Genomic DNA, 27,260 nt, shown 5'->3' with positions numbered 1-27,260 from the left:
ACCAGGATGGTTGAGAGTTCAAGACCAGTCTGGACTACAAAGTGAGGCGAACCTGAACTATACAGTGAGACCCTGTCTCAAAAAGACAAACAAACAAACAAAACCTCGATTACATAGGATTTAGAAAGATGGCCTCATTGTCTGGAGTGACGCCGTTAAAGTCGTGGTAACGGGAGTGAACCACTACCCCGCTCCTGTCTCCTGTCCCTCACACTATGAACCTAGGTTCCCACTTCCAGCACAATTTTCCTTTTTTCCCTTCCTAGTCCCCTTTCCCGCCACTTCACCGCGCCCACAGTGTGCGCACGCGCAGAACAGTCCCAGCAGTGTCCCCTGGAAGAGACTCGATCTAATCGGCGCTCGCCTTCTCCACTTCCCGGCGCTCGATTAAGGAGCTTGGTAGCGTCACTTCCGGTGCTCGTTCCATTTCCGGCTTCCGAGTGGGTGGGTTGGAGAGCTGTGAACCTCGCTGGTGGGATTCCCGGGGTTCCTCGACCAGACGCTCAGCCGCCGGAGGTCAGAGGACACCGGACACAGAGGTAAGGTCAGGTCCGGGGGCTTGGATTTGCTCGTGGGCGGAGAGGGGATGGAGTCTGGCGCGCCGGCCGAGCGAGGCTTTTGGGGGATGGCGGGACAGCCGGTTGGGCTTCCGGCCTGGGCGGCTGCGCTTGCGGAATCAAAGGACAATTTGAGACCCGCTTGGTTGTGTGAGCGTTGACGGCGCGCCCGGCCTACTGGTGCCTTTTAGCAGCTCCTTTTTTAAGGTTAAGGGATAGAGCATCTCCAGGTGGCCCGGTCTTCCAGCCCGCTATCCCCAGGGCTGTCCTCAGCGCCCGCCCTGGAGCTGTCGCTTTCTTTGAATTGTCTGCTTCGAGACGCCAGTCCTTCTCCAAGTTTCAGTGTAGGAGTTCACAAGCCTTCAGGAAGCACTGCCTTTGATGGTACAAGCACTGACCGTCTGCATAGGCTCTCGGCTCGTTAATCATTCTGTGCTGTTCACGTCCAGTGGGTGCATGCAAAGTATTTGTGAGCTAGAGAAATATGTAAAGCACCAAGGGAATAGGCTAGCTCAGATTCTTTTTTTGCAGCGAGAAAAAAAATTGTGAAAGGTTCAATGTAAAAATGAATTCAAAATAGTGTAAAATAAGAAAATGAAATAGCGCAGTGAGCGTGAGAGAAACGGTCAGGGGAAAATGCGAGGGCTGAATTCACAGGCCCGCTGCTTACTGACTGTGTCTTTAGGCAAATCCCTTAACTTGTACTAGTCATTCATCATAGGTTTCTTAGGTATGTATTGATCATGCAAGAACAGTTAAACCTTTCTCTTATGAATCTTCTGAGTTACGTTGGGTTGGTGCTGGTACTGTTCCCTTGAAGACCTGAGATATTAAGGAATTGGCTTCTAGCAAATTGACTTGTAAGAAGTACAGACAGGATTGGAATTTAGATCTGGATTGGTGCTATAATCCGAGCTCCTGACCACACAACTTTGGTACAGATTTAAGAATTAAACACGCAGGTGCTTGGTAAGCTACCCATGAAGTGCCGTGTGTAAATGAAAAGACAGTAGTATCATTTGTCATAACTGGAAGGCAAGAATAAAGGTATTCATTACCCCACATGTACTGATATTACTGAACTTTGTGTACTAATTGATGTTCTACCTAGTTTTGAGCCTGCATGGGCTATCAGATGCTAGGGAGGAATTAAAGTTACTGATTAGCTGATGCTTTCTGACATTTGGGATTGAAAGAACTTTGAAAAATTAATAACTCGTGGTATTTCTTTACACTTCAGTATGATTTAATCCTTGCTGTGATTAATAGATTGTTTATTGTCTATTCAGGTTATCTGAAGAAAATTATACTTTGTGGACTACATACAGTTTCTGTTACCCAGACATGGATATCAGACCAAATCATACTATTTATATCAACAATATGAATGACAAAATTAAAAAAGAAGGTATATACTTTTTAAAATACTTGTTGATAGCCGAACATGGTGGTGTACACTTGTAATCCCAGCACTGGGAGGCCAAGGCAGGAGGATCCTTGAAGTTCAAAACCAGTCTTGGGCTACAAAGTGAGCTCAAGACCAGCATGAATTGCATAGGGAGACCCTGTCTCAAAAAGACAAAAACACAAAAAACAAAACTTATTCACAGCTAAAATGTTTTTTACTACCATCTAAGGAACTATACTACTCCACAACTTATATGGTTATCCTTTTCGTTCCATTTGGTGTAAGGATTTTAAAGCCTTTTAAAAATGAAAAGTGGAGACTCACCAATTGGTTTTTACTCATAATGGTTTCAAATAACTTAATGGGACTAGTACGTGTTTTTATTAAAACAGGTAACTATATAAATGAGCAGTGGAGAACATTCAGTGTAGTGCCATTTTGTGAAGAATTTTGTCATTTTTCATTCTCAAATAACTTGTTTTCCCTCTTCGACCAGAGTTGAAGCGGTCCCTGTATGCACTGTTTTCTCAGTTTGGGCACGTGGTGGATATTGTAGCTTTAAAGACCATGAAGATGCGTGGCCAGGCCTTTGTTATATTTAAAGAACTGGGTTCATCCACAAATGCCTTGAGGCAGTTACAAGGGTTCCCTTTTTATGGTAAACCAATGGTGAGTTAACCTCTTACATTCATTTTAATTACTGTTAAGAGTAGAATAGATTTGTAAATAGTGGCTATTGCTTTAAGCTTTTAATTGCGTGTTGGGTGAGTTATGGATGTATATTCATAGAAATGCACTAGTAAAGTTGAATGCATTTTTAATTTATATCAGTTCAAATGACAAAACCAAAGTGTATTGAGATACATTTTTAAAATAATGGTGGCAACACATGTGATATTCTTTAAAAAAAGATAAAAGTTAACACAGAACACAGAGAAACCTTATAAAACTTTGTAAACTTAATTTTTTTTTTTTTTTTGTCTTTTTCCTTTTTATCGGTACCAGGGATCGAACTCACGACTGCCTGCTTGCAAGGCAGGCGCTTATGCCTTTGAGCTAAATCCCCAGCCCCAAACTTTGTAAACTTATAAAACAACATAAAAATAAAATATCTTATGTGAGAAGCACGTCCAGGCTGAAATTTTAGCAGGCATTATGGGGAAATAATGCATGTCAGAAGCTAGCCAGCCTAGTCAAAGCAGTGATCTCGGGGAAAGCAGGTTTAATGTACACAGTTATGAGTACCTTGAATGAAAATGAATGAGGTACACATGAAGAACTTTAAACTCAGGAAAGATGAGATCCATATCAAGCTGCTACCAGCGGGGCAACAGGGAGATCAGCTACCAAAGGGGAGCCTTTGGTGTAAGTCAGTAATGGCAGAGGACTGGTAAGGGTGGGCACAGTGTACAGTCACAGCCCTGCTTGTGTGAATGTGGCCTTTGGGTGTGGACTCCAAACTGCTTGCTGTTTGGGACTGGGACGTGATGTGAAGCAGTCTTGGATTTAGAGGATCTGTGGATCCTCATTTTGGTTCCACTGACTGGCTCTGTGCCCATGGCCAGTTTCACCACCTGTGTCAGCAGGTTGGTTAACCTTTGATCCCATTTAGGTCTCAACACAAATTCTGAAGGACAGGTGAAAACTATTTTAAGCTTAGTGGGCTGTGCGCAGTTTCTGTTGATATATTTTGGGTGAATATTTTTTAACAACTTTTAAAATTGTATTAAAATTTTTCTTAATTTGAAGGCCATACAAAAATAGGCCACAGGCTAGATTTGGCCTTCAAGATGTAATGCAGACCATTGGTCTAATTGTTTTATTCCAGTGATAAAGAGTCAGAAACAGGAAGGTTCATTGTTCATGCATGTTGTATTTCTAGAACCAGTGGTGCCATTGGGACTTGAAATAATCTCCTAACATCTAGTAGTGAAAACTTTTCCCTATACTAGCAGTCGGGGAACTTTCTGTAGGCTGTGTAGGCCAGCTGATCTCTATTGGAACCACTCACTGTGCTGCCTTTCTGGCAGGAAAAGCTGCTATATAGATGGGATGAAAAGGAGTAGATGTACCTGTGGGTCAGAAGACTTAACTTAAAAAAACAGGCAGAGTTAGTCCTAAACTGGAGTTTGGAGACCCCATTTTATACCACATTCAACCCTGAGTTTCAGTAAATTGGGATTTCTTGAAACCTCCTGGTCTTAGTCTAAAAAGTAGCATAATTGAGATCTCAGTGGACAGGAGTCTAAGATTGGGTTTGGAGCCATTTTGCTGAGTTGAGATGACAAGTTTACATGTGCCTGGTAACTCGGGTACAGGGTAGGTAGCCTTTGCTGTGTTTCTCATCAGCCTCATCTTGCTAACTAATTAAAATTGGTGGAAGAAACTAATTGGTCTGATTTTATATGGAATAAAATTCTTTCAGCTGTCTTGTTTATATTTAGTTTAAGTGCTTTTTCCAGGGCCTTGCCAAGGAGCTACATCTTTACCCCTTTTTATATTTTGATATTACCTGGGATTACACGTGTATGCTATCAGGTCCAGTGTAGCTAAGTGATTTTAGTTGCTCTTTTAAGTCCAGCATCATAAATGAGCAAAATTTTCTCTAACTCATAACTGAGAACAGATTGACTGTCTGTGTTTAATTTCAGAAATACCTCACTAAAGTGAAACCATCTTCTCAGGGCTTCTGTCATGAACCTTTTGGTATAAATGTAAATCTTGTCCTTTTGTATCTTTGAGTTATGGGTAAACTTTTATGAATTAGTGGTGTGTAGTCTACACCAGGGTTTCCCAGCAGCAGCTCTTCTGACATTTTAAAGTGAGATATCTTTGTTGGAAGAGTCCTTGCTGGGTGTTGTGGGGTGCCAGCAGCATCCTTGGCCTCCAGCTACTGCATGCCAGAGCCATGACCGCCAGCAGCGTCTACAGATAGTGCTAGCTGTGTCTGCAGATGGTGCCAGCTGTCCGCCAGCCAGAATAGATCACCTCTGGTTGAAAACCCCTGGCTTAGACTATCTGGGAGCTGTAACTGAAAGCAGATCTTCACTAGTGACTGTTCCATAAAGATGCACAAATCAGGTCACCAAGGTATCTTCAGGTCAGGGATGAGGCTGGAGACATCGGGGAGCTGTAGCCAAGGCAGACTCTGCCTGCCTGACCCAGCAGCTTGTCCTTGGTGCCAGGTGAGGCTGTTACAGCTGCTGGCTGGGAAGCCCACAGAGAGGAGAAGGGAACAGCCCCAGAGGGCACTACAGGACCGCTTCCCTGCTTTGCTGCATGTAGCTCCGGCTGAAGGACAGGGAAGGGAGAACTGCTCTTGGTTTTAACACATCTCCTGCCTTCTGACTTACACTACTGTAAATTACTGCTTTGTCTCTCTTAAGACTAAAATCACATTCTTCTATAAAGGGACAATTTTAGATAGTAATTTATAGGGCTTCTGTGTTTTAATGTGGTCAGAGAGGTAGTTACGTTTCCCACTGGTGGCTTGGAATGGAAGTTGCAATCCTCACAATCACACCTTAGATAACAGTTTAGGTCACTGGCCAAAACACTTGGATGGTTCATTGGTACTGACTGCATCTGCATGGTGATGCTTTAGGCCAGAGCTGTCCTTAGCCTGTCCCCTTTGTCCTTGCTGAAACCACAAAACCTAGGGCTCACCACACCAGTGCTTTGACAAGCCGTGCAGGCTGCTGGATGCTTGTCACAGCTGATGGCAAGCCCTGCTCGGCCCCTTGTGAGCAAGTGCGCCCCTGCTCATGGGTGCTACCCATTCCTGCTGGCGCCCATGTAGTGAGCAGCCATGAGTTGCCCAGCTGCTCGAGCTGTCATGCTGTCCCCTGTTTCTTTTCAAAACACTTTAAATTACAGCTGCTATTAAAGTCATTTCATTTAAAAATGATGGATTTCGAGGGAAGTTGTTACCAATCCTGAGTGCATTAAGCACTGAGAGGAATAATTCCATATGGCGCATTTGCAGCTGATAACACATGGAACCCCACCCAGGCTCACCGCTGAGAGGCAGACACATTTCCAGTGTGCTTTCCTGTTACTAACTGGGAGCAGCCGTGGTGCAGGTATTTCAGTCTTGTTTTCCCCATATAAAAACAGATGGCTTTTCTTTTAATAAATATTGTCAAATCAGACTCTTAAGTTGCACATCATAGGCCACAGTTTAGTTCCATCTGGCAGTAAGTGTATTTTGACCATTTCCTTAGGAAGTGTGTTTAAAATTAGCTCATAGTATGTTTGTGTAGTGGAATTTGAAACTGACTGCGGTGAACAGCCTTCAGCTTGATGAGAAGTAACCTGCTTTCATTAATATAAACAGCGAATCCAGTATGCAAAAACAGATTCTGATATAATATCTAAAATGCGTGGCACTTTTGCTGACAAAGAAAAGAAAAAAGAAAAGAAAAAAGCAAAAACAGTGGAACAGACTGCAATGACTGCAAACAAAAAGCCTGGCCAGGTGAGACAGACAAAGTTCATATTTTTGGACGCTTGTCATACTTGTGCGGGATGATCTTTAGGTTATGCATTTGTGATGTGTGTGTGTCTAAAAGGTGGAATTCTTAGGGATTGGAATGACCAAGTTCTAAAATTACAGTGTTTATAGTTCAGCAACAAAATAAAATACAGACCTTTACATATGGAGATGTATAGATTTTTTTTAATGTGTATGACATTTAATTCCATCTTTTCCCAAAATATGTTAATATCTCTTGGCTTATTTAACTTCTGCCTATAAATAGTATTGTAAATACTGTCTTTATTGTGAGCAGTCCACTCAGAACTTCTTTCAGCAATTCAGGTATACAATTCGAAATAGAAGATAAAAGAAATTGTCACCCAAAATATAGTTACTTCTGGATTAAAGTGGCTAGAAATCATTTTCATTTAGTGTGCATACATACAGTTTTTTTTGTTTGTTTGTTTGTGTTTTTTTGTGGTTTTCGTTTTTTTTATTGGTACCAGGGATCGAACTCATGACTGCCTGCTTGCAAGGTAGGCACTTATGCCGCTGAGCTAAATCCCCAGCCCCTCATACATACAGTTTTTTAAAAATAAGACTGATCCTTGTTTTTCTCATGTATTCTCCATTTTAGAATGTAGGTGTTAAATTTTATGGTATGTTCTTTTAAAAATTGTTAGGAAAAAAATTTAACAGACTTTTCAGAAATCATTGATCAGTTAAATACATGAATTTTATGTCAGAGTTAAGATGTAAGTTCATAAAGTTAAGTGGAGTTAAAAATTCTGGAAATACTGTGTTACAGACATCTGTTACTTTTTTAGAGGTATTGGAAATTTTAATTGTTTCCCTATTTCTTTTAGGGAATTTCAACTGCTAATACCCAAGGAAATGTAGCACCAAATCCTCAGGTAATATTTTTTCCATGTGATGCTTACTCTAAAATTGTAAGAACCGTAACAATAATACAAAATAATTTGTGTATTTAAAACCAAAATTATTCCATCCATACCACTTTAAGTGTTAGAAGCTTACTCTTCACAGCAGCTTAAATTTTTTAAGAGGAAGAAAACAAAACTTGTTTCCCATAATGAATCAGTGGCAGGATCGGAATGGCAGATTTGAATCTCCGAGGGCTGGACAAGAGTGTTTCCTGCAGTGGGTAGCCAGGGCCTCATCCTCTGTGCAGTGCAGATGCCTGGTACAGCCACAACCTTGGCTCTTGCTTTTGGCCCACTCAGCTCTCACCCTAGGGAACGGAGTGAACCTTGTTCTTACTTCCTTTGCACAAATACATATTAACCTTAAATTTTAAGTCTCTCATATGTATGTTTTAGAAAACCCTTTACAAATCTCCCACTAAATGCTTCAAAGCAAAGAGACAAGTTTTGTGCTAACGGTTTTATACTTGGTTCCGGAGATATTAAAGGTCTGGTAAGCTCCATAAATACAGAGACTTCTTTGTCCACTAAGCCTTTTCTCAGATTTTAAGTCATTTGCATTTTGTTTTTTTTTCCTGCCAAGCATTTATAGTCCATTTCACAGATGCCGGCAGCTGGTTCTCTTAAGCCTTGAGTTATTTGCTCATTGTTGTTGACACTTGCTCTCTTCTCTCCCTAAAACAGTGGTCCTCTGCACAGGATCCACTACTTAGGGTGGGGCATCAAATAGTTCAATATCGGATAATGCAGTTGTTTCTAGATAAAACGGGGCCACGCCAGGCACCAAGAAATGTTTCTCAGTAGTAACTTTCCACCACAAGCAGCTGTAAACAGCAGTGCAGAGGATTGAGTACCGAGTGTTACCTGAGTGGGTGTCCAGCAGAGGAGGCTTAGCATGGCTGCTTCTCGAGTTTTATTAGGTTCTTTTAATTATGTATTCTTCATGACAGAATTCTCCAATTATAAGTGACTTCTAAATGCTGAAAGCGTAAATATTGTTCTACATACTGTTAATTAAGTACCTAAAGCCTTTAAAGCAGTCTTCCACATTTGGGGTGTTTTGACGTGAACATCTGCTTCACTTAATTGCTGCTAGGTTTATATTTATTTCTTGATGTCGTTGTTTTCCAGTGTTAGTGTTTGTTGTCATAAGATTTCACAAGCCTATATAAACTGGAATATAGCACTCTGGAGTTCAGGTTTTAATGTAGGAACCAAATGGTTTACAGTGCTTTTCACACGTATAAGCTAACTTTGCTCCCCCACCTTTTTTTTTTTTTATAGGTCCCTGATTACCCTCCAAACTATATTTTATTCCTTAATAATTTACCGGAAGAGACTAACGAGATGATGTTGTCCATGCTGTTTAATCAGTAAGTCGCTGCACAGACACAAGTCTGTTGGGGGGGGGGGGGGAGGTTCCCAGCTTCCCCAAACTGAAAGTGTTTGTCATCCCGCAGCAGTCATTCCTTAAGGGTTCATTGATCTGGCCTGGGATTAATCAGGAATTGAAGCCAGTCTGCAGATTTAGCGAACAGAAAGCTGAATATTCTTTGCTGTTTGAATTATCAGTTCTAACTATTGAGCAAAACAGGAATAGAGCTTTGACATAATGACAAAAACAGAATCAGCATAGATATTTTCAGTTCTTTCATGGTGTTAGTTAGGGCTTAGACTCTTCCATCCTAATCAAGGTGCTTGGTGGTATATGGTTGCTTTTCCTGGGCCAGTACGAGGAAGGCACTTGTACATATAAACACAGAGCAGATGCATTGTGTATGTACATATGAATTGTTTGTATTCCTTGCAGGTTCCCTGGTTTTAAGGAAGTTCGTCTGGTACCTGGAAGGCATGACATTGCTTTTGTGGAGTTTGAAAACGATGGGCAGGCTGGAGCTGCCAGGGATGCATTGCAAGGGTTTAAGATCACACCATCGCATGCAATGAAGATCACCTACGCCAAGAAATAACCTCAGGAGAGGCATCTTTAAGGGACTTGGTGTTATTTATGGTGTTTGTTTTGACAACATTTGTTCAGGCTAGTAAAGGTTGAGGGTAGGGGAGAGATAAGTTTTTATGAAAGACTAAGTCATCTAGTCTTTCTTTAGCCTTAGTGAACTGTGTAATATTAAGGCCTTAATTTTGTACAATAAACTTTTATTTGTATTCTGAATATATAATAATTTGTTTATTGCCCATTGTCCTGTTGTGAAATGCTTATTCTAGTCTAGAACACATCTTAAGCATTTACAACTATCAGTGTTTTTCAGTTATTTTAGAATAACTGATACAGCAACACTGAACCATTTCAACAAGGAGAGACTAATGCATTAATGTTTAAAATAGATAGATCATCCTGGGTATTAGAGAAAATGAGACCTGAGCAAGATCTGAATTTGACCTTTGTGTCCTTCAGGAAAATGAATACTGTACTTTGCTGGAGGTGGGGATTTCATGAACCTCTCATTCAGTATTTAACAAAGGTTATTTAGGAGTAACTGTATATTTACTGTTTTCTAAGAAAACAACAAAAACATCCACTGCCTTTAAATTTTGATTTTTTTCTTGAAGTGACACTGTTGCTGAGGGGTACTGTTTGGTTAGTATCTAACTTCATTATTGAAAGACCCCAAAGGGAGGACTTAATCTGTAATCTTTTTTTAGGACAGATAGGCTAATTGGCACTGGCAATTGCAGTGCTAATCTTGCTGCCTCTTTGTAATCTTAAACATTAATGTTCAGATATTTCCAAAGGTCCTTCAGAAATTTGTTTTATACTTAACACTGTCAATTCCTCCTGCTTTACCACCATGAGGATCTTTAGAAATGGACAGTTTTTTGCAGGTATGATGCATATGAAATACTCTTTGACATTTGTGTTTTAGTGTTTCCTTGAACGAAACTTGCCCTTGTTGTGTATTGAGAGAAAGGCCACTTTTAGATAAACAGACTGTTATTGCATCTCCTTTGTCTATACCTTAAATGGGAGGAAACAAAATAATTTTTATTCCTACAACCACTGCATCTGCCTCCTCTAGACAACTTTTTTTTAACCCAGCAGTCACACGCGTATGCTTCAGTAATGGTGAGTTGCTCTTGGATGTAGTTGTGTAGCTTATTTTCTCAGCCACTGCTCGTCTCAGGTCCCATGCTGTGGGCCAGTTCCAAGTGGCTGCATTGGAGGAAGGCCAGTAGGACCAGAGTGGCGTGAGAGCCAGGGGTGTGGAGCAGCCTTTTCAAGGACTTACACTCTCAGTGACATGGGAACTCTTAGAGGACTGTAAAGCTTGAATTATTTATGAAAAGTAAAATTCACCTGTTTTAGTACTTCTTTAACAAGTTTGGGCAGTTGTACAGTAACATAATCATCATCAGGATAAAGAGCTTTGCATCACCCCAGGAAGTTTCCTCATGACGCTTTGCAGAAAAATGATTCCCTCTGCCACCAGCCACAGGCACCCACTGCTTTCTGTCACGGTGGTTTGGCCCATCTGGACTGCCTTTGAGATGGATCTGAGCTGGAAGGAGTGGGGAGTTTCCTGCATCAGTGGTTGGGCATTTGTGTTCCTTCCAATGTGGGGCTGTTACGGATAAAGTGACAGTGGACATATGAACATTGATATACTGGTCTGTGTGGCTGTATGTTGGGTTTTGAGCAGAGGAGTAACATCTAATTTGCTTTTTAATTTTTTTTAGTTTAGATACAATTTCTAGTTTTTATTTGCAGAAATAGTACGTAGAACTTCTGTAGACACTTTGGGTTACCAGTTGTTGACATTCCTGAACTATTCAAGATTGTTGACCTGATTGTATGTTGCCCTCAAAGTGTCTGTGTTTGATAAGGTTGTAAGACTATCAAAATAAGAAATTTAATATTAGTGCCATGTTATAAAACCAAGATCTTGCCAATAGCCCAAGAATCCAATCTAGAATCCTGTTATATGTAGTCATGTCTCTTGAGTTTCCTCAGCCTTTCCTCAATTTCATACAGACAGAAACTACCTGTGTATTCATCCATCCATAGATAAATCTATACAATAATGTAAAAACTATGAATTTACAACAGTGCCTCAGGTTGTACCCCAAAAGCTTCTGGTGTTTCCTCCTTTCCTGGGACATAGCTCCCTTTCTCACCAGTTCTATTAACCTCTGTATTATTTGCTCAGAACTCCCATAGGTAACCACACTACTTCCATAGGTAACTATACTTTGAGATGGAGGAAGGCAAACAATTTGATCAAATCAGGATGTTTTGGCTTTCCTGTTTGAACTTTTTAGGAAGGACTGGAGCAAGTATGGTAGTTGTGTTACTGATAATAGCAGATCTCAGCTTTGTATGTTGGAATCACATAAGAGACATTTTTGACTACTTATGCCCAGTGCACTTCATAGATCAGTTAAATCATTCAATAAAACACAGTCACCAGAATTAAGTTCTGAGGGTAAGTTTAATGTAAGTCAAGGTTAAGAATTAACAGCAGATTTCTACCTTTATGAAGGTTACAATAAGTAGGTGATTAATTCAAGTGATATTTTTTCAAAGGCAGCATATTGATAAATAGAAGATAGTATAAAACTAAAATTTGCAGGAAGCTCACAACCTTACTTCAAGCTCGTAGTATTTCCTGTCTGCATGTTTAAGACATATTTTTGTTCCTTGAAGTACTGGCTAAATTTTCTTTTTTCCTTTCTTTTTTTTTTTTGGTACTGAGGATCAAACTTAGGACCTCACGCTTGCCAGGCAGGGCTTTATGCCGCTGAACAAAATCCCTGGCCCTAAATTTTCGTTTTCCTCTCTTTGATTTGCCCAGAAGTAGCATTTTGCAAACTTTAGCATATGTGAGTCATATGGGTATCTTGTTAAGGTAAAGATTCAGATTTAATCTGGGGTGAGGTCTCATACTAGTTCAGAAAATTGATGCCAAAGTTAAGGTTTAGGGATCACATTTTGGTGACAGTCTTAATTTGGTGGTGTTAAGAATATCTTCTTAAATCTGTTAAAAGCTAGGAACTTTCCATTGGGAGGAAAAGTACATCTGTATATGTACCTACTGGAGTGTACAAGTTCAGAAGGATTGATAATCGGTATTGATTTTATGCTATGTATTTTATGGGGTGCTTGAATGAAGAACAAGGTCTCTCATCTTACTTGGAGACAAATCCCCATCAAATAAATAAACCAGGCATGTCAGATAGACTTGCTGCAGCATTTTGTAGCAAGGCTGGGAAGGTAGGCTTTGGGTTGGAGGATCAGACGGAGTAGGTCTGTTAGGTCATGTGTCTCTGGGGCATCTTGGCCAGAAAACTGAATGCCAGTATCGATTTAGATCTAAAATGTCCCTCAAAAGTCTCCTATGTAGAAGTGCGTCTTTTGTGGAAGGTGACTGGATCGTGGGGCACTGTACTCATCAGTGGGTTCATGAGTGGGTGAGCTCATAGCTAAATGTGTTGTTAGGAGGTGAGTCTTGGTTGGAGTTGGTCACTGGGGATGTGACCTGGAAGGGTGTACTGTCCCCAGCTCCTCCCTCCGAAGAGGTGAGCAGCTTTGCTGTCCCATGTCCTTCCACCATGAGATTTCTACCGTGGTGGCCTACTGGCCATGAAATGAATTCCCTGAGCCAGGAGCCAAATTAAACTCCATTAACCCTTCAGAGATTGTAGATCACCTAAGAGATGCAAATATGCTTCTTACATATTAAGGGATAGCATCAGACCCATGACATTGGCAGGGTTAAGTTGTGTGTGTTGGGTACTGTGTTTTCAAAAGCCAGAGGTCAACCAGCATGGCAGGAGGAGTTGAAGAAGAGGAGGGAAAGAAAATCCATGAGGCAAAGCAGTCAGGTCCTTCAGGACAGAGGAGACCACTCTGCCTCTCCTTAGATGCTAAAGGAGCCACTGCCTCATTTTTAAGAACCACAAACTAAAAAAAAATGTAAAGCAACAACGACACTGACAAGCTAGCTAGGTGTGAAGCATGCATCTGCAGTCCAGAAGGAGGAGGTAAGCAAGCCCAGCCTGGACCCTCAGTGACTAGAGTGCTTGGAGCACTCGGCCCATCTGCTGTGGCATTACTGCAAGTTCATGTTCCCATTTACCGAGCAACTGCTAATCTCCCTCCTGTCTCTGCCCAGTGTGGATGCCACAGTATCCCAGGCTTCCAGAGGGTGCCCCTACAAAATTGCACCTTTTCCTCATTTTTTCACCTTTAAAAGACCAGTCAAAGCTTTACATGAGCCTTAACTTCTTCGTTGAGTTGTAATGGCTAACATATGGCTTCCTTCACCATTTTGCTGTGCCCTCGGGGCCCTGAGCACAGCATGGCAATTCGAGTTTATGAAGTCGCCATTTCTTAAAGTGTTTCTTGGATGGCAGTTGTCTTTTAGCTGACCCATGTAGAGGGCTGGCTAGAGACTGCAGCAGCCTGTGAAACAGCTGCCCACGCAGGATGAAGATTTAGCTCTTGCTTTAGTTTTCTCAGAGATACTCTTAGCCTCTTAGATTATAGGAAAGAAAAATGCACTGACATTCTGCTTTCAAAAATTATTTCAAACTTATCCTCTCCCTGATGTGTGGCAGGAATGGGAGATTTAAAGTCCCAATTCTAATTTGACAATGATGAACAGAAATAGCAAAGGACTGGAATCCCTCTGGGTGACCTTTAGATTGGGTGGTCAAGAAAGGGCATTAGGCAATTGTGGGGCCTCAATATCCTTTATCTATAGTGAAAGTATTGAATAAAACCAGCCTCTGAGTCAGTGGCAACTGTATAAAAGATCCTCCCCTAACCACGGCACATGGGCATACACACATATACCAAATCGCTTTTACATACAAACAGCAAAATTCCATTGCATGCACTTAATCATACACACGCATACAAACAATAAAACCTTATTACACTATGGGCACATTTTACCTTACCAATTAGTCCCTTAGAAAAGTATTTTGCACTAAATTAGTTTGTAAGTTGAACCTTCATTCCTTATTTTGTAAGGCGACCATCCTTGGGGGTGCAGTGAGGAGGTGTCACTCTGAAGCCACACCATCAACAGAAGTGGGGAGGGCATTGACAGGAATCTGTTCGAGAAACAGTGGATGAGGTAGGCATTGGTGTCCACCTCATCAGAGAAATGCCACCCCCAGATACCCTGTAAAAGGAAGCAACCCCTGTTTTTCCTAATAGAATGTAAAACACGGGACCAGAGTTGAAAATCGCTGCTACATCTCTAGTGCCAAGAACAGTACCTGGCTCACAGTAGGTATTCAATAAATATTTGTTGAATAGATGTAGCTACTACCAGTCTCTTTTCATGGGAAACAGGCCCAGAAACACAGAAGGGAATGTAACATAAGCCTCTAACTTTACCTGCTTCTCTATGACCCATGACTCACAAACATTTTGAGCCTAAATTTTGCACATCTTTGAGGAGGTTGGTGTAACTTGGTTCTCCAATGTGTTCCTGTGTTCTAAAGGCTTGGCCCCCAGGGTGGCACTAGGATGGTTGGATCCTCTGAGAGATAGGGCCTAAGATTATTGGCTACATGCCCTGACCAAGGACTGCAGGACCCTGCCTGGTCCCTTCCTCTTCCCTCCCCTTGTCCCTACCCATGAGGGGAGCAGGTTTCCTCCACCAAACACCCACTCCATGATGTGCCCACCATGGGCCTAAAGAAGTGGAACTAACGTACTATGGACTGAAACTTCCAAACCATGAGCCAAAATAATTTCATTCCCATGCAAGTTTGTTGTCTCAGATATCTGTCATCATGAGGAAAACTGATCTATGCAGAGGTAAAGAAAGAACTGACCCATTCTTCCCAACACATCTTTTTCTTTCTTCATTGGTGGGGTCAAAATGTGCCAAGAACTTTTTTTTTTTTTTTTTTTTTTTTGGTACTGGGGATTGAACTCACAACCCCACGCTTGCCAGGCAGGGACTTAGGCCACTGAGCTAAATCCCCAGCCCAAAATGTGCCAAGAACTAATATGGTATAATCTTCCCTGGTGTGGGCCCAGCATAACTTCTAAAAGTCCTTTCACAAAGGATTTGTATTCATAAAAATCCTAGGGCCTGGGGATTTAGCTCAGTGGCATAAGTGCCTGCCTGGCAAGCACAAAGTCTTGCCAATTCCCGGTACCAAAAAAAGAGAATTCCTTATTTATTTTGTAAAATCAGGTGTTAATTAATTGGATGTCTTAAAAAATCATTTGTACTATTGATAGAGATTTTACATGTTCAACAGATCTCTGAAGTTAGTATGTCTTTGCTCTTAAAATAATATGAGGGTGAAATTTAAAGATTTAAACAATAATTCAAAATTCTCATGGTCCTCTTAGCAGTGTCCTTCTCACTGAGGTAACAAACTACAGTGAAATTTGCTGCACCAGTGGTGTACCATTAAGACTATTGTTTGTGTGCAAAAGACATGGAGCCTGGCTCTCTTTGAAAAATGTGATGCTAAGGAGCCCCAGAGCCCGGGAGCCAGTGAAGAAAGTAGAGGTGGAGGACCCTGCCATTGGTCAGGGCTATTTACTCAGAGGTCTGGCTTCCACATAAAAGGCAGGAACCACTGCACTCAGTCCCCACTTCTAGTCAGAGCGCCAGTCAAAACAGCAAAAGGGAAGATGGCAAGAATGTTGTTGTGTTTTCTCCTGGGCCTCATGGCTGCATGCATGGGGCATGGCGTATTTATGGATAGACTTGCTTCCAAGAAGCTGTGTGCGGATGACGAGTGTGTCTGTAAGGAGTTTTTTTTAAATGCTTTTCATTATGTTTATATTATATAATTGTAAAGAGATCCACTGACAGCCTAGAACTAAATTGTACTTTGAAGTGAATCTTCTCTGACATGTATTTTATCAGCATGGGATCCCAGGGTCTGTGAGTTTGGCATCTGACCATGGAGAATTCACTATGTTGTGCCTCTAGTATTTGGGCTCTAATTCTGTTTGAATTGAACCCCTGCACCCTCAGTGGTATTAGTCACTCTGACTTCCTGCTTTTCTCATGCTTTGCTTTTTTACTGTTATGAAATGTAGTCACTTCAAGGTATTTATTTATTTATTCATTTATTTAAATCTTCCAGATACTATTTCTCTGGCTCGAGCCCAAGAAGATTACAGTGCCCCGGACTGCAGATTCATTAACGTTAAAAAAGGACAGCAGATCTACATCTATTCAAAGCTGGTAAAAGAGAATGAAGCTGGAGAGTTTTGGGCTGGCAGTGTAAGATGAGTTTATTAAAAATATGCACACTTTTTGACACATGCTGCTCTTAATTTTTCTTCAAGTTCCTATCCTCAACCCATTGTAATGTTTAAAAATAGCTGGTAAGAACAATACAGAGATTGTAAATGCAAATGCAAAAGTTCAGGTATATTTGTTCTAATTCCATTTTAAAGACATAAAGATAACAAAATCAGAGGTGGGTTAATGTGATATTTTTTTGGGGGAAAGGGGGCTGTACACATCCTGAGGCTTGCATGTCCTACAGAGTTTGAATCCCATTCAAAAATGTGGAGAAGGTTTGCCAAGGGAAAGGTGTGGGTGCTGGCAGCCAGTCTATGTTTGTGTATTGTTTTAGGAAACCTTAGCAGCATCTTTAATTCCAAAGATCTGCTTCCTTCAGTTAAAACAGACAGAGTGGGCCTGGGGGAGGGATGAAGCCAGGTTGATTTACTGCCTTCACCACCCCAAAGGTAGGTCCAAAAAAATCAAGGATTAAACTGAAATGCATTCTAGTGTATGCTCATTTCAATTGCTAAAAACTGTGTCTATTTTTAAAAAAATTTTACTGACTTTCTTTTCTATGGACTCCAAAGAGATTTCAGGCAAGTCTCAAGATTGCATAAAAAAATTAATGCTAAATAATGAGACAAGTCAAACTGGGCCATGAGAAAATAGCAACATTGCTCCCATGGTTTAACATAGTCTCTGTGAGAGAAGCTCAAATTCGGGCCCTGAGTGTCCTGGAACACAGAACAAAGAAAGGCGTTGGCAGTTCTGTTATTTTCACTTTCTGAGAGACCTTAGCTTAGCATCAACTTTGCACTGACCTGTACTCCCTTGGCCTCTTAGGTATATGGTGGTCACCAGGCTGAGATGGGAATAGTGGGTTATTTCCCCAGCAGCTTGGTCAAGGAGCAGCATGTGTACCAGGAAGCCACCAAGGAAGTTCCCACCACGGTAAGAGTCTCTCAGATCTTCAGGGATATGGGCTGGTGCGACTAATACACCACACAGCTTAAGTGATGCACAGAGTAAGACCCCATCTTTAAAGGGTGACTTTGCTGAGTTAGTGGGTCTTGGGGAGCATTTATACCAGCTATCAATGTTGCAGGATTAGTGTGCTTTCTCTATATACCTCCTTACATTTGAGTTTATTATTCTCTTTATGTCCCATTTGTGTGCTTCATTTTTTTCAATTTTAGTGGGTTTATAATTGCCTAGTAGGAATCAATTTGATGTTTTGATATATACATATATTGTAAAATGATCATCATGATCAAGTTTGTTAACATCTATCACCACATGTAGTCAGTTTTATGTGTATGTGTGAGACAGAGAGACAGAGACAGAGACAAGAGAGACAGAGAGAATGTTTAAAGCAAATTTCAAGTACACAGTTCAGTACTCCTTTTGTTTTAGATTGGAGTTATCCTGGAAGGAGTCCATGTCACAAAGAAAGAAACCAAATTAGCATCAACTGACACTTAGAGAGAGTTTGCACTGATTTAAAGACTATAAGTTGGAGAAAAAATTAGCACCTGTGTTTGATAAAATCAAAACATTCTAGGAAAATCTTTGCCTTATTTTTGTGCTTTATTTTTTTTCTATTTATGTATGAAATAAAATCATCCTCTTATTAATGCCCTGGGGTCCTGTAAACTCCTGGCAAAAATAAAAGATCCTCTCTGAGATGCTTTGCAAGGTGGTTGTTTTGAAGTGATTCTCCAGAAGCTAATTACTGAGCTTCACACAGTGCACAGCCTACACAAATCCACCTCGCTTGTCATCACTTCTGAGCACAGAGCTTGATCTGTCAAATAACCAGAAATTAAAAGTTTATCCGAGGACCTTCACTTTAAGTAGTTTTTGACTTCAAGTGATAATTATTTTATACTCTTTGAGGTTCAACCTTGACTTATTTTTAAATCCAATTTTCTCTTTTATTAAATCTGATTTTAAATAAAGAACTTACATCTGTTTTCTGGCCCAGACTACTTAGTTCAATCCTTTATTGTCTTTTTTTCCTCCCCTCCAGGATATTGACTTCTTTTGTGAATAAGAAATTAAAGTGCAGGTAACAGGAAACACCAAAAATGAAGAAAAACAAAAGCAAAACCAACCGAAAATGCACATACCTATTTCCTGGCTTTTGAAAAGAGTTTGTTATGCTCGGGGAGGGCTGGAGCTGGGGGCTGGAGGTAGCAGGTAGAGGATTTTCAATTTGCTTTCTGTTAGCTTGGTCTTTCCACAAGCTGAAGCAAGATAGCATTTGGCTTCACTGAGCAAATTAAAACCTAAGTTATTTTTTAGCCTAGAGAATCTTTCCTTACTTTGAGGATATGCATGGAACATGGTTTATTACAATCATTTCTAAATAATAATTCTTTCCAAATCTTTGACTCCCCATATATATGCATGGGTCAGAGGCCTTATCTTTGGAAGTAATGTTTTTTTAGTTATAAATACCTAAGTTAAAGGCTGGCTCTTTACGGAGAATTCTAGTAGTTTTTGTTACTGTTAATGTTTGAAATTTGGATTTAAAGCTATTGCAAATTAAAATAAATCAGCTTTTCAGACTCAGATGCTGAGACTATGGTTTTGAATTTCTCAAACTTTTTAATTGATTTTACTTCTAAATGATCAACGCAACCCCCCCCCATTACATAAGCATGTAATGGATTATGTTCCTCTCAGTATGAGCCCTAATTGGATGGTATTTAAGCTTCAAGTCATCAAAATCTGTGGATTCTTTTCCGTACTGTGATTTCAACTTTTACTTTTTTCTTTCTATGAAAATTTTTCACATCAAATGTGACATACTGGTATCAGTAAATCTGATTAGACGATGCAGGTTTTGAGGTCCTAATGGACTTATGAATTTTTCTATACTTAACTAGAAATCTGCATTATTAATGTAATTATTTTGATGTATTCATTTGTTTGTTTGTATATGATTAAAATGCATGTCCTGTGCTAAAAAGTCAAAATGTCTGAGTTTTTCTTCTTTTATCCGACATTTTTGACAGCTTGGGGGCTTGGGGATGGGACTTGCTTTCAGTTTTAGTGTGACGCAGGAAGCAGAAGAGCCTTTCCTAGCTAGTCAGACCCAGGCTAGTGTTATTTTTATTATGTCCACTGTGCAATTGGGCGACTATTGTTTTACCAAGTTTTTATGAAGGTCAGATGAGGAAAACAGTACCACAACCAAACCAGATCCTCAAGTTCCAGTTACTTGGACTCCAGCTCACTTCATGCATAGAAAGTTTCCAGACAGCAACAAAACGTTAAGGTGGTGGCAGTATTTATACTACCTCTTTCGCTGTAGATGCCCTGTCACCCTCATGATACATCCAGCGCCCCCATAGCCCACCTGAGTGTTCTCAGGACCTGGCCTCATCCCATACTGGGCTCTGCGGCAGAAGCCCCAGCTTCTCTTCCTGTTCATCTACAGCCTAACAGACCAGGTCCATCCAGGGCAGCTTATCTTCCACTGGTTTGAGGCTCCTGGGAACTGATTTGCATTAAAAGAAAGTACAGATGGGGCTGTCAGTGCCCAGTGCATCCCTGAGAGCTGGATAAACTACAGAATCTCAGGCCATCATAGACCTGAGTCAGAACCCGCTTTCAGCAAGGTCTCCAGGGGATTCTTACATGGGAAAGACTGACATTAGCTCCACTGCTCACCTTAAAGATAAAGAAACAACAAAGTAGAAAACCTGGGATAGGAGGTCAAAGATACCACAGGATGGCTGGTTCTGGACCCTACCTGCTCCCTCCACCACCACAGTAATGCAGTCACTTGCAAGTCTGCTGGGAAGGGCCGAGCAGTGGTGGAGTGTGAGTTTGGGGCAATGAGCCCTTCTGAGACCCTCTCCATTTGAGGAACTTTGGCATTTTAGTACCTGTAAGAGGTTGTCAACTGATGATATTAAAAAATCACTTTCCAATAAACCCTGCATCTGTGAGCTTTGTGTTTGCAGGCTTCCTTGATACCCCAGGTTAAGTATTGTGCTCTTCTGTTGCCCAAGCCTCATGCTATGGCCAGCAGTTTTGTGCCAAGCAGCTGAACCTGACTACCTGAGGACCTGTGGCCCAGCCCCATCCTGGAGAGTTTCAGCCACCTCAACTCATTTCCCTTCAGCCAAGATACAGTGTGAGGCTTCAAGATCCTCACTCACCATTCCTGGATTTATTTCTCTGATCTTGCCTCCCTTCAGATGACCAAAGACTGATTAAATGGCATTAGGCTGAGCAGGAGAGCTGCTGCCATTCCTCTTTAATCCATGAGATAGTTAATTCCATTTGCAAAGTGTGTGAGTTTTATGATGCAGCTTGTACCACCTCCCCCTGGGACAGAAAAAAGAGATTTAATTCTCTATCTCTGACATCAAAGAATAAAACTTCTACCTATGGAAGCATAGTGCCTGGTAGTGCTTGTGGATAGGGAAAGCAGGTGGGTTTGGGGAACTATCTGAGGATAAGTGAGGAGCTTTGCCTATAGCAGAGCTCTCTAAAGAACTTACTGGTGCAGGCTGAGATAGGCGGCATGATCAAAACATACATTGAATGTTTCAGTGAAAAATTATTACCTAAAAGACACAGTGCCATTAATTCTGCTCAAAATGCATTCTCTCACTTCAAAACATTCTTATCCTATCCTGTCATTGTTGTCACTCTCTGAAGCAGCTCTGAAGTCCTCATTTGTGAATGTCTCTAAGTGCCCTGTTATGGCTGCCTCAGTGGCCTGAATTGATCCAAAATGTCGACTTTTCATGGCCATTTTGACTTTGAGGAGGAGCCAAAATACATGCAGTGCTCGTTCCAGTGAATAAGGTGGGTAAGGACACACCCTGTTGTGCTCAGAAGTCTATCTTGCTGTTGGATGGCACACTGTGCATTCACACATGGAAAAGAAAGAGGACATCCTGAACTACTTCAGAAACTAGCATGAATGGTGGGATAAGTGTGTTTGAAGTCAAGGAGAGCATTTTGAGGAAGATTAATGGTAATGAGTCTTTTATTGTAATACTTCTTAATTTTATTTTTGAGACAGGATCTACTCTGTGGTTCAGACTGGCCTTGAACACACTATTTAGCCTAAGATGGTCTCAGACTCACAACTATCCTCTTGCCTCAGCCTCATGAGGGGTTAGAGGTATCTGCCAACATCCCTGTCCTTAAAATTTTAATTTAAACATCAGTAATTTTTTTATTGCACTGTCTTGGTTACTTTTCTCTCGTTGTTAAGACAAAATACCTAACATTCAAAATGAACCAAGGAAAGGTTTATTTAGCTTACAGTTTTTTGGAGGTTTTAGTCCATACTCAGCTGGCTCCAAGGCAGAGTGGCATGCCTGAGGGGCAACCATTCATGGTGGCCACAAGCAACAAGAGCAAAAAGGGGAAGTGTGCCTCCTTCCCTCCCCCATATTTGGATGCCAGCTCCACTCCTGGTGGGGTGTAGCACTCACACCATCAATCCCAGTTCTAGACAATGAACCAATCACAATTGCTAGACTCAGTCACCTCCATGAGTGCATGAGGCTTAGAGGCCATCCAGACACAAACCATAACACACACCTTGTAAGCAGAGAAATAGACCCAATGTTAGAGGAGTTAGGGAACCATACATGCTGGTGGGCAATAAAATAATATCACATTTGAAGGAAAGTATACCTAGTAGTTTTGGTGGCTCAGAATAGTCAGGTGATAGGGGCTGGGGATTTAGCTCAGTGGCATAATTGCCTGCCTTGCAAGCAGGCAGTCGTGAGTTCGATCCCTGGTACCGATAAAAATGAAAAAGACAAAAAAAATAGTCAGGTAATGATAAAAGCACTCAGAATGTCAAGGAACTTTGAAGTAATGTGAGCTGCTGTTTCCCATCTATGCACTTGAGCAAGGTTCTAGCTTCATTAGACCTCAGTGCTCCTGACTAGAGAGATAGAGGATCAATACCACTACCTGGGCTGGATTGTTGTGAGAATTAAACATGATGTATTCACATGGTCTAGACCATTCATTAGCAGCCACTGTCACTGAACCTGCTAGGGCTGTGCAGAAAATGACCTACTCTCACTGAGTTGCTGCTAAAATCTGCTAGAGTTTGCACAGATAAGAATGAAATCACAGTTATTGATTCAGATCACCTGGAATTTCTAAATCAAAGACATTTGTAATGCTTTCTGGACTTTATAAAACTTTGTAATTTTATTTGTTTTCAAGATCACCTGAAATTATCTGAAATATTTCAAAAATTATTCTACTAGTAGTAATTTGGTGATGTGTTATAAACACACTTTGGATTCCAAGTTCCATTTCAGCCCACAGCCTTTTAGGAATACCAACATCTGAGAGTCAGTTAGGCCATACTTTCTAAGTCCCAACATACTACAGCCATGTAGAATTCACTTCTCCGCAAGACTGACAGCAAATGGTGTGAGCATACAAAACAATCCACATCAGCTCAGCAAAGTGGGGCTGTCTCAGGCGTATGTACCATCCTAGCAAGGGGTGAACAGCAGCACCTCTGGGGAAACCAGTCTCACAAAGGGAGCATCCCACAGTGTGAGCTCCTGGGGTGTCCACACCTGCTGTAACTACTGGGTGGCACTGTCCCTCTTCTCTCTCCATCCAGATGTCTGCTCCAATACTTGGAACCTCGTTGGCTGCTGTCTTGTATGCAACCCAAAGCACAGGCGGCCTAGGAGATCTGCAGGAAGAGAGGGCAGCTCCATGGGCTGCTGCAGGTATTCACTGGGAGACTGGGGTCTGTAGCTTCTATCCTCCAGCGAAATCTGGCCTGGTGTGGGCTGTATACTAATGAGAAGACCATTCTCATCTCCCACATCATGCCTAGATCAGGAGAGTATAGGTCACAATGCCCATGGTTAGTCTTGACCCTTTGTCACTGTTCCACATTCAGAGTAAGGAATAAGGTCTCAGGCTCTGTTGCTTGTGTGACCATTCTCTTGCTTCCCAGTTCGTCCACAAATTGGGGACAGTGATGCTGGGTATAAGTATGATAATGAAATGAAATGAGACACTGTGTGTCATATGACCATACAGTGTGCACATTGCACAGCAAGTATACAAACAACTACAATGAAATTAAATTAAAAATCAGAGGGTTTTCAAACATTTGTTAATTGAAGAGCTATAGTTTTTTTAAAAAAGTGAATGGGAAGTATTTCTTGAGCACTTTTTCTTCCCTGGGTCCTCATGATTATCATAGCTTTGCCTAGGTGCCGGTCTATAAGGCACGTTGCAATTTCTCAGCAGCACAGTGATGCAAACAGGAGCTCATGTGCACACACACACACACACACACACACACACACACACAGACACACATACTCACACTCACACATACTCACTCACACATACTCACATTCAAGCCCAACAACTGTTACCTTTACAAAACTTGCTGTGGTACATCTTTCTTGCCTTCATTATCAGGAAGTATCTGATGCTGTGTCAAAAAGATACGTGTAAAAGTCTCAGGCAAGACAACAAGCCAGGCAGCCCCATCCCTGTAGGCTCCATGTGCTCCTGCTTTGAATCCTTGCAGCTCACACCCTCTTGGATTCTTGAGGAACAGTGCGAGTGGCAGATGGCCCCTACCTTGTCCTGCTGTCCCACACCCACTCAACAACGATGTCCCTTGATTACAGCCACTCTTGGAGTGCTTGTCTTTGGGACAACTCAGAATTAAGTGGCCAGGGTCCTCTGGAATAAAACAGGGTCCTCTGGAATCCTGCAGAAGCCATTGACACTGACCTAAATAATGGGTCTTTTTATCTGTAGAATTCTTTGATATCAAGGCACTGGCTTTTGAATTATCTTTCCTGGCTTCTCCCTGGGAGCAAACATTCAGCAAATGGCAAGAAAGGGCAGCACGAGGCAAGGCTTGGGTCACCTGCCAGCAGCCCTGGGCTGTCATTCTGGATGACTGGGCAGCATGCTACCACTAATGTAGCCATTAGCACTGCTTTTTGTTAAATGTTACACCTCCTGTATGAGGGGAAAATGGTCAGAACTGGGACTTTTTGCCTTCTGCAAAGCTGTATGAAATAATCAGAAGTCATAAGCCTCTCAACGAACCAAGAATACAGAGCCCACTCGTTAGACTCCTGTGACTCCATAAAGTCCTTTCTGAACCAGACCTAGCAGGGCTTTTCCTGACTTACTGTGCCCATTGGCAGAGTGCAGTGGAGCCCCTGAAGACACCATCAGAATTAACTACTAAAGTCTGCTTCTTCCAGAGATATCCAGGTGATCTTAGGTCCCCCAGTCCTGCCTCCCACTCTCAAACTGCCTCCACAAGGACACAGTCTGCAGGAAACATAGCCAAGTCACACGGGACCTAGCTCATTGCTCACAAGGAACAGTGTGATTTAATGCAGCAGCAGTTATGGGCAGTAAAGATTTACAAAACCTGGGCACATGTGGCAAGCCCAGAAGGAAGGTAACCGCTAAGAGCGTCCTTCTCATCAGCACCCTTGCTCCCAACCTGAGACAAATGTGGTCCTTTTTTGCTTCTCCTATTTACTGGCTGAGGAGACGAGTACCCTCCTGGATCTGATTCAACACAGGGAAATACAAGCAAATATGCTCACCCATGTATTTAAATCAGTCTGGAGGGGCAAGTAGCTTTGTAGAATAAATAGGAGCAAACGACTCCTATATATGAGGAAGACATTTCTTTACCAATTACCTTCGTCTATTTGGAAATGGGGAAAACAAAATAAGAAAAAGGAATGGCTTCAGCTTCAAATACTTCTTGTTCTACCCTTGAAACACAACTTGAGGCCTTCCGATGTCTGCTGTGCAGAATCACCTACAAAAACCATGGTGTATCAGCGATTTAATCAGGAAAATGATCTATCGATCCATGGGCTTTATGTAATTGACCCTGTATATAATCATGCCCATTATTAACTAAGACAGAGATTGCTCCCAAACTCCTGATTTAAATATTTTTCTAAGGAGAAATTACTTCTCTGTCATCTGTGAGCAATTGTTTTAATCATTTTCCTCGAGCACACACCGCGCTGAAGTCAGCACCTTGGAGGGTAAAAGATGAGGTGGTTCCGCTAACAATCTCGCCACTCTCCCGCCTCCTCCCTGCCGGCCTTCCTTATCTGCTTCCTATTTGCTTCAGAGTGTGAATTTATCCAGCCAAATGAATCAGTCGAGATGGGAACATTAATTTGTTTAAGTGAAGCTGTGTTAGCCTAGGAAAAAAAAGAGAAAGGTGCCAGTACCAACTTTTAGATTTCTACTAACCAAAGACAGACTCATGAGTCATGGCCTCTTGCTGGATCCTTCATCACCACTCATGGCCGGTCAGCTCACTTCTGCTTTCTTACCATTCCCTGTCCCATGATTCTAAAATGATTTAAGGAACTATTAGAAAGTAGCTTCTAGATTTTTCCTTGGGCTTTCAGTTACACTTTCAGTGTCACTACCAAGGGATTAGCAGACGAAACCTGAACTTTGGTTCCTGAGTACTACAAGGTGTCACACTGACATCTGGGAACTGGTTTCAGCCAATGCTCAGTGGACAGCAGAGAGGTCCCTGAACTTGCTGCGTGCTGGTCTGTCCTGTTGCAGAGGCCAAGGCATGCTGGGGTCACTCTAGGAGAGACGTGTTCCCAAATCCCATTGTCACCTCTAGCAACCAGCCAGGGGGTCATGGGGAATGAAAGCTGCACCTGTGAGCACCGACGATGAACCAGCGTTACAGGTCTGGCTCCCAGCAGCACACGTGAGGTGGGAATGTATGTACAGTGACTGCTAGGCCTTGGATCTAAAATGCCCCCCCCCCGAGCCCACATGTTGACGGTTCCAACCCCATTGCAGTGGTGCCCAGAGGTGGGGCCTCTGGGAGAGAACTGGATCACAAGGGCTTTAGCCTCAGCAATGGGTTAAGCCTCTGCTGGGTCCAAAGTTGACTGGGCTACTGAGAGGCAGTGACAGTTTCAGGAAGTAGGGGCTAAGTGGAGAAGTAGGTCATGGGGGAATCCCTTTGAAGGGGATGTTTTATCCTCAGATCCTTCCTTCTCCTCCTTCTTCGCTGCCAGCATGAGGAGAGCAGCTTTGCTCACCACAAAGCTCCAGCCATGATGTTTTTCCTCCCACTCCTTTCACTTCCCCACCAGAACCAAGGGGCCATGGACTGACACCTCTGGGACTGTGAGCCAGAAATAAATCTTTTTTGATGTAAGGTGATTTTCTTGGGTATCTTGTCATAGCAAGGGAAAGTTTACTAACATGGTGATTTCTCCAAGAGTGACTTTCAAGGGGAAAAGGTGAGGGAGAAAGGGGCAGAGTGGTGGGGAAGGGAAAGGAGCTCAAGCAGAGGAGCACCTCAGGACACTCTCAAGTGTGGCAACTCTTCCCTCAGTCTTCTAGATCAAAGCTGACAAATCTGAGTTTCTTTCAAGCCTGCCAGACTTTGCGGTGGTCTGAGTGTGTCCTTCAAATTTTATGTGCAGGGAAATTAATCCACAAAGTCATATACCATTGGGGACCATTGGGAGGCAGTTGGGTCATGAGGACTGCAATTTATGGATTACTGTATTCAAGGATTATTGCCGGCTGTATCTCCACAGTGGCTTGTTGTGCTCGTCTTTGTTCTGTGTG

The 27,260-nt window shown here is 41.9% G+C and overlaps 2 protein-coding genes across 2 annotated transcripts; both read left to right on the top strand.

The window, feature by feature from the left end:
* Positions 1-386: 386 nt before the first annotated feature.
* Snrpb2 (small nuclear ribonucleoprotein polypeptide B2) lies at positions 387-9,569 on the top strand. The gene is made up of 7 exons (XM_003476529.5): positions 387-539; positions 1,847-1,965; positions 2,462-2,634; positions 6,302-6,442; positions 7,309-7,356; positions 8,671-8,759; positions 9,197-9,569. The coding sequence occupies exons 2-7, from the start codon at positions 1,902-1,904 to the stop codon at positions 9,354-9,356; spliced, it is 675 nt and encodes a 224-aa protein (XP_003476577.1). The 5' UTR covers positions 387-539; positions 1,847-1,901; the 3' UTR covers positions 9,357-9,569.
* Positions 9,570-9,763: 194 nt separating this feature from the next.
* On the top strand, positions 9,764-19,603 carry Otor (otoraplin). Its single transcript, XM_003476524.4, has 4 exons — positions 9,764-16,127; positions 16,474-16,613; positions 17,466-17,573; positions 18,652-19,603. The coding sequence occupies exons 1-4, from the start codon at positions 16,013-16,015 to the stop codon at positions 18,673-18,675; spliced, it is 387 nt and encodes a 128-aa protein (XP_003476572.1). The 5' UTR covers positions 9,764-16,012; the 3' UTR covers positions 18,676-19,603.
* The last annotated feature ends 7,657 nt before the right edge of the window (positions 19,604-27,260 follow it).

Source organism: Cavia porcellus, unplaced genomic scaffold, assembly GCF_034190915.1.
Source record: "Cavia porcellus strain 051 isolate PalLab524CR breed Dunkin Hartley unplaced genomic scaffold, mCavPor4.1 scaffold_5, whole genome shotgun sequence".
In the NCBI taxonomy this organism is placed as follows: domain Eukaryota; kingdom Metazoa; phylum Chordata; class Mammalia; order Rodentia; family Caviidae; genus Cavia; species Cavia porcellus.
The sequence above is the reverse complement of the archived record's forward strand: the minus strand, read 5'-3'. Positions and strand labels throughout refer to the sequence as shown.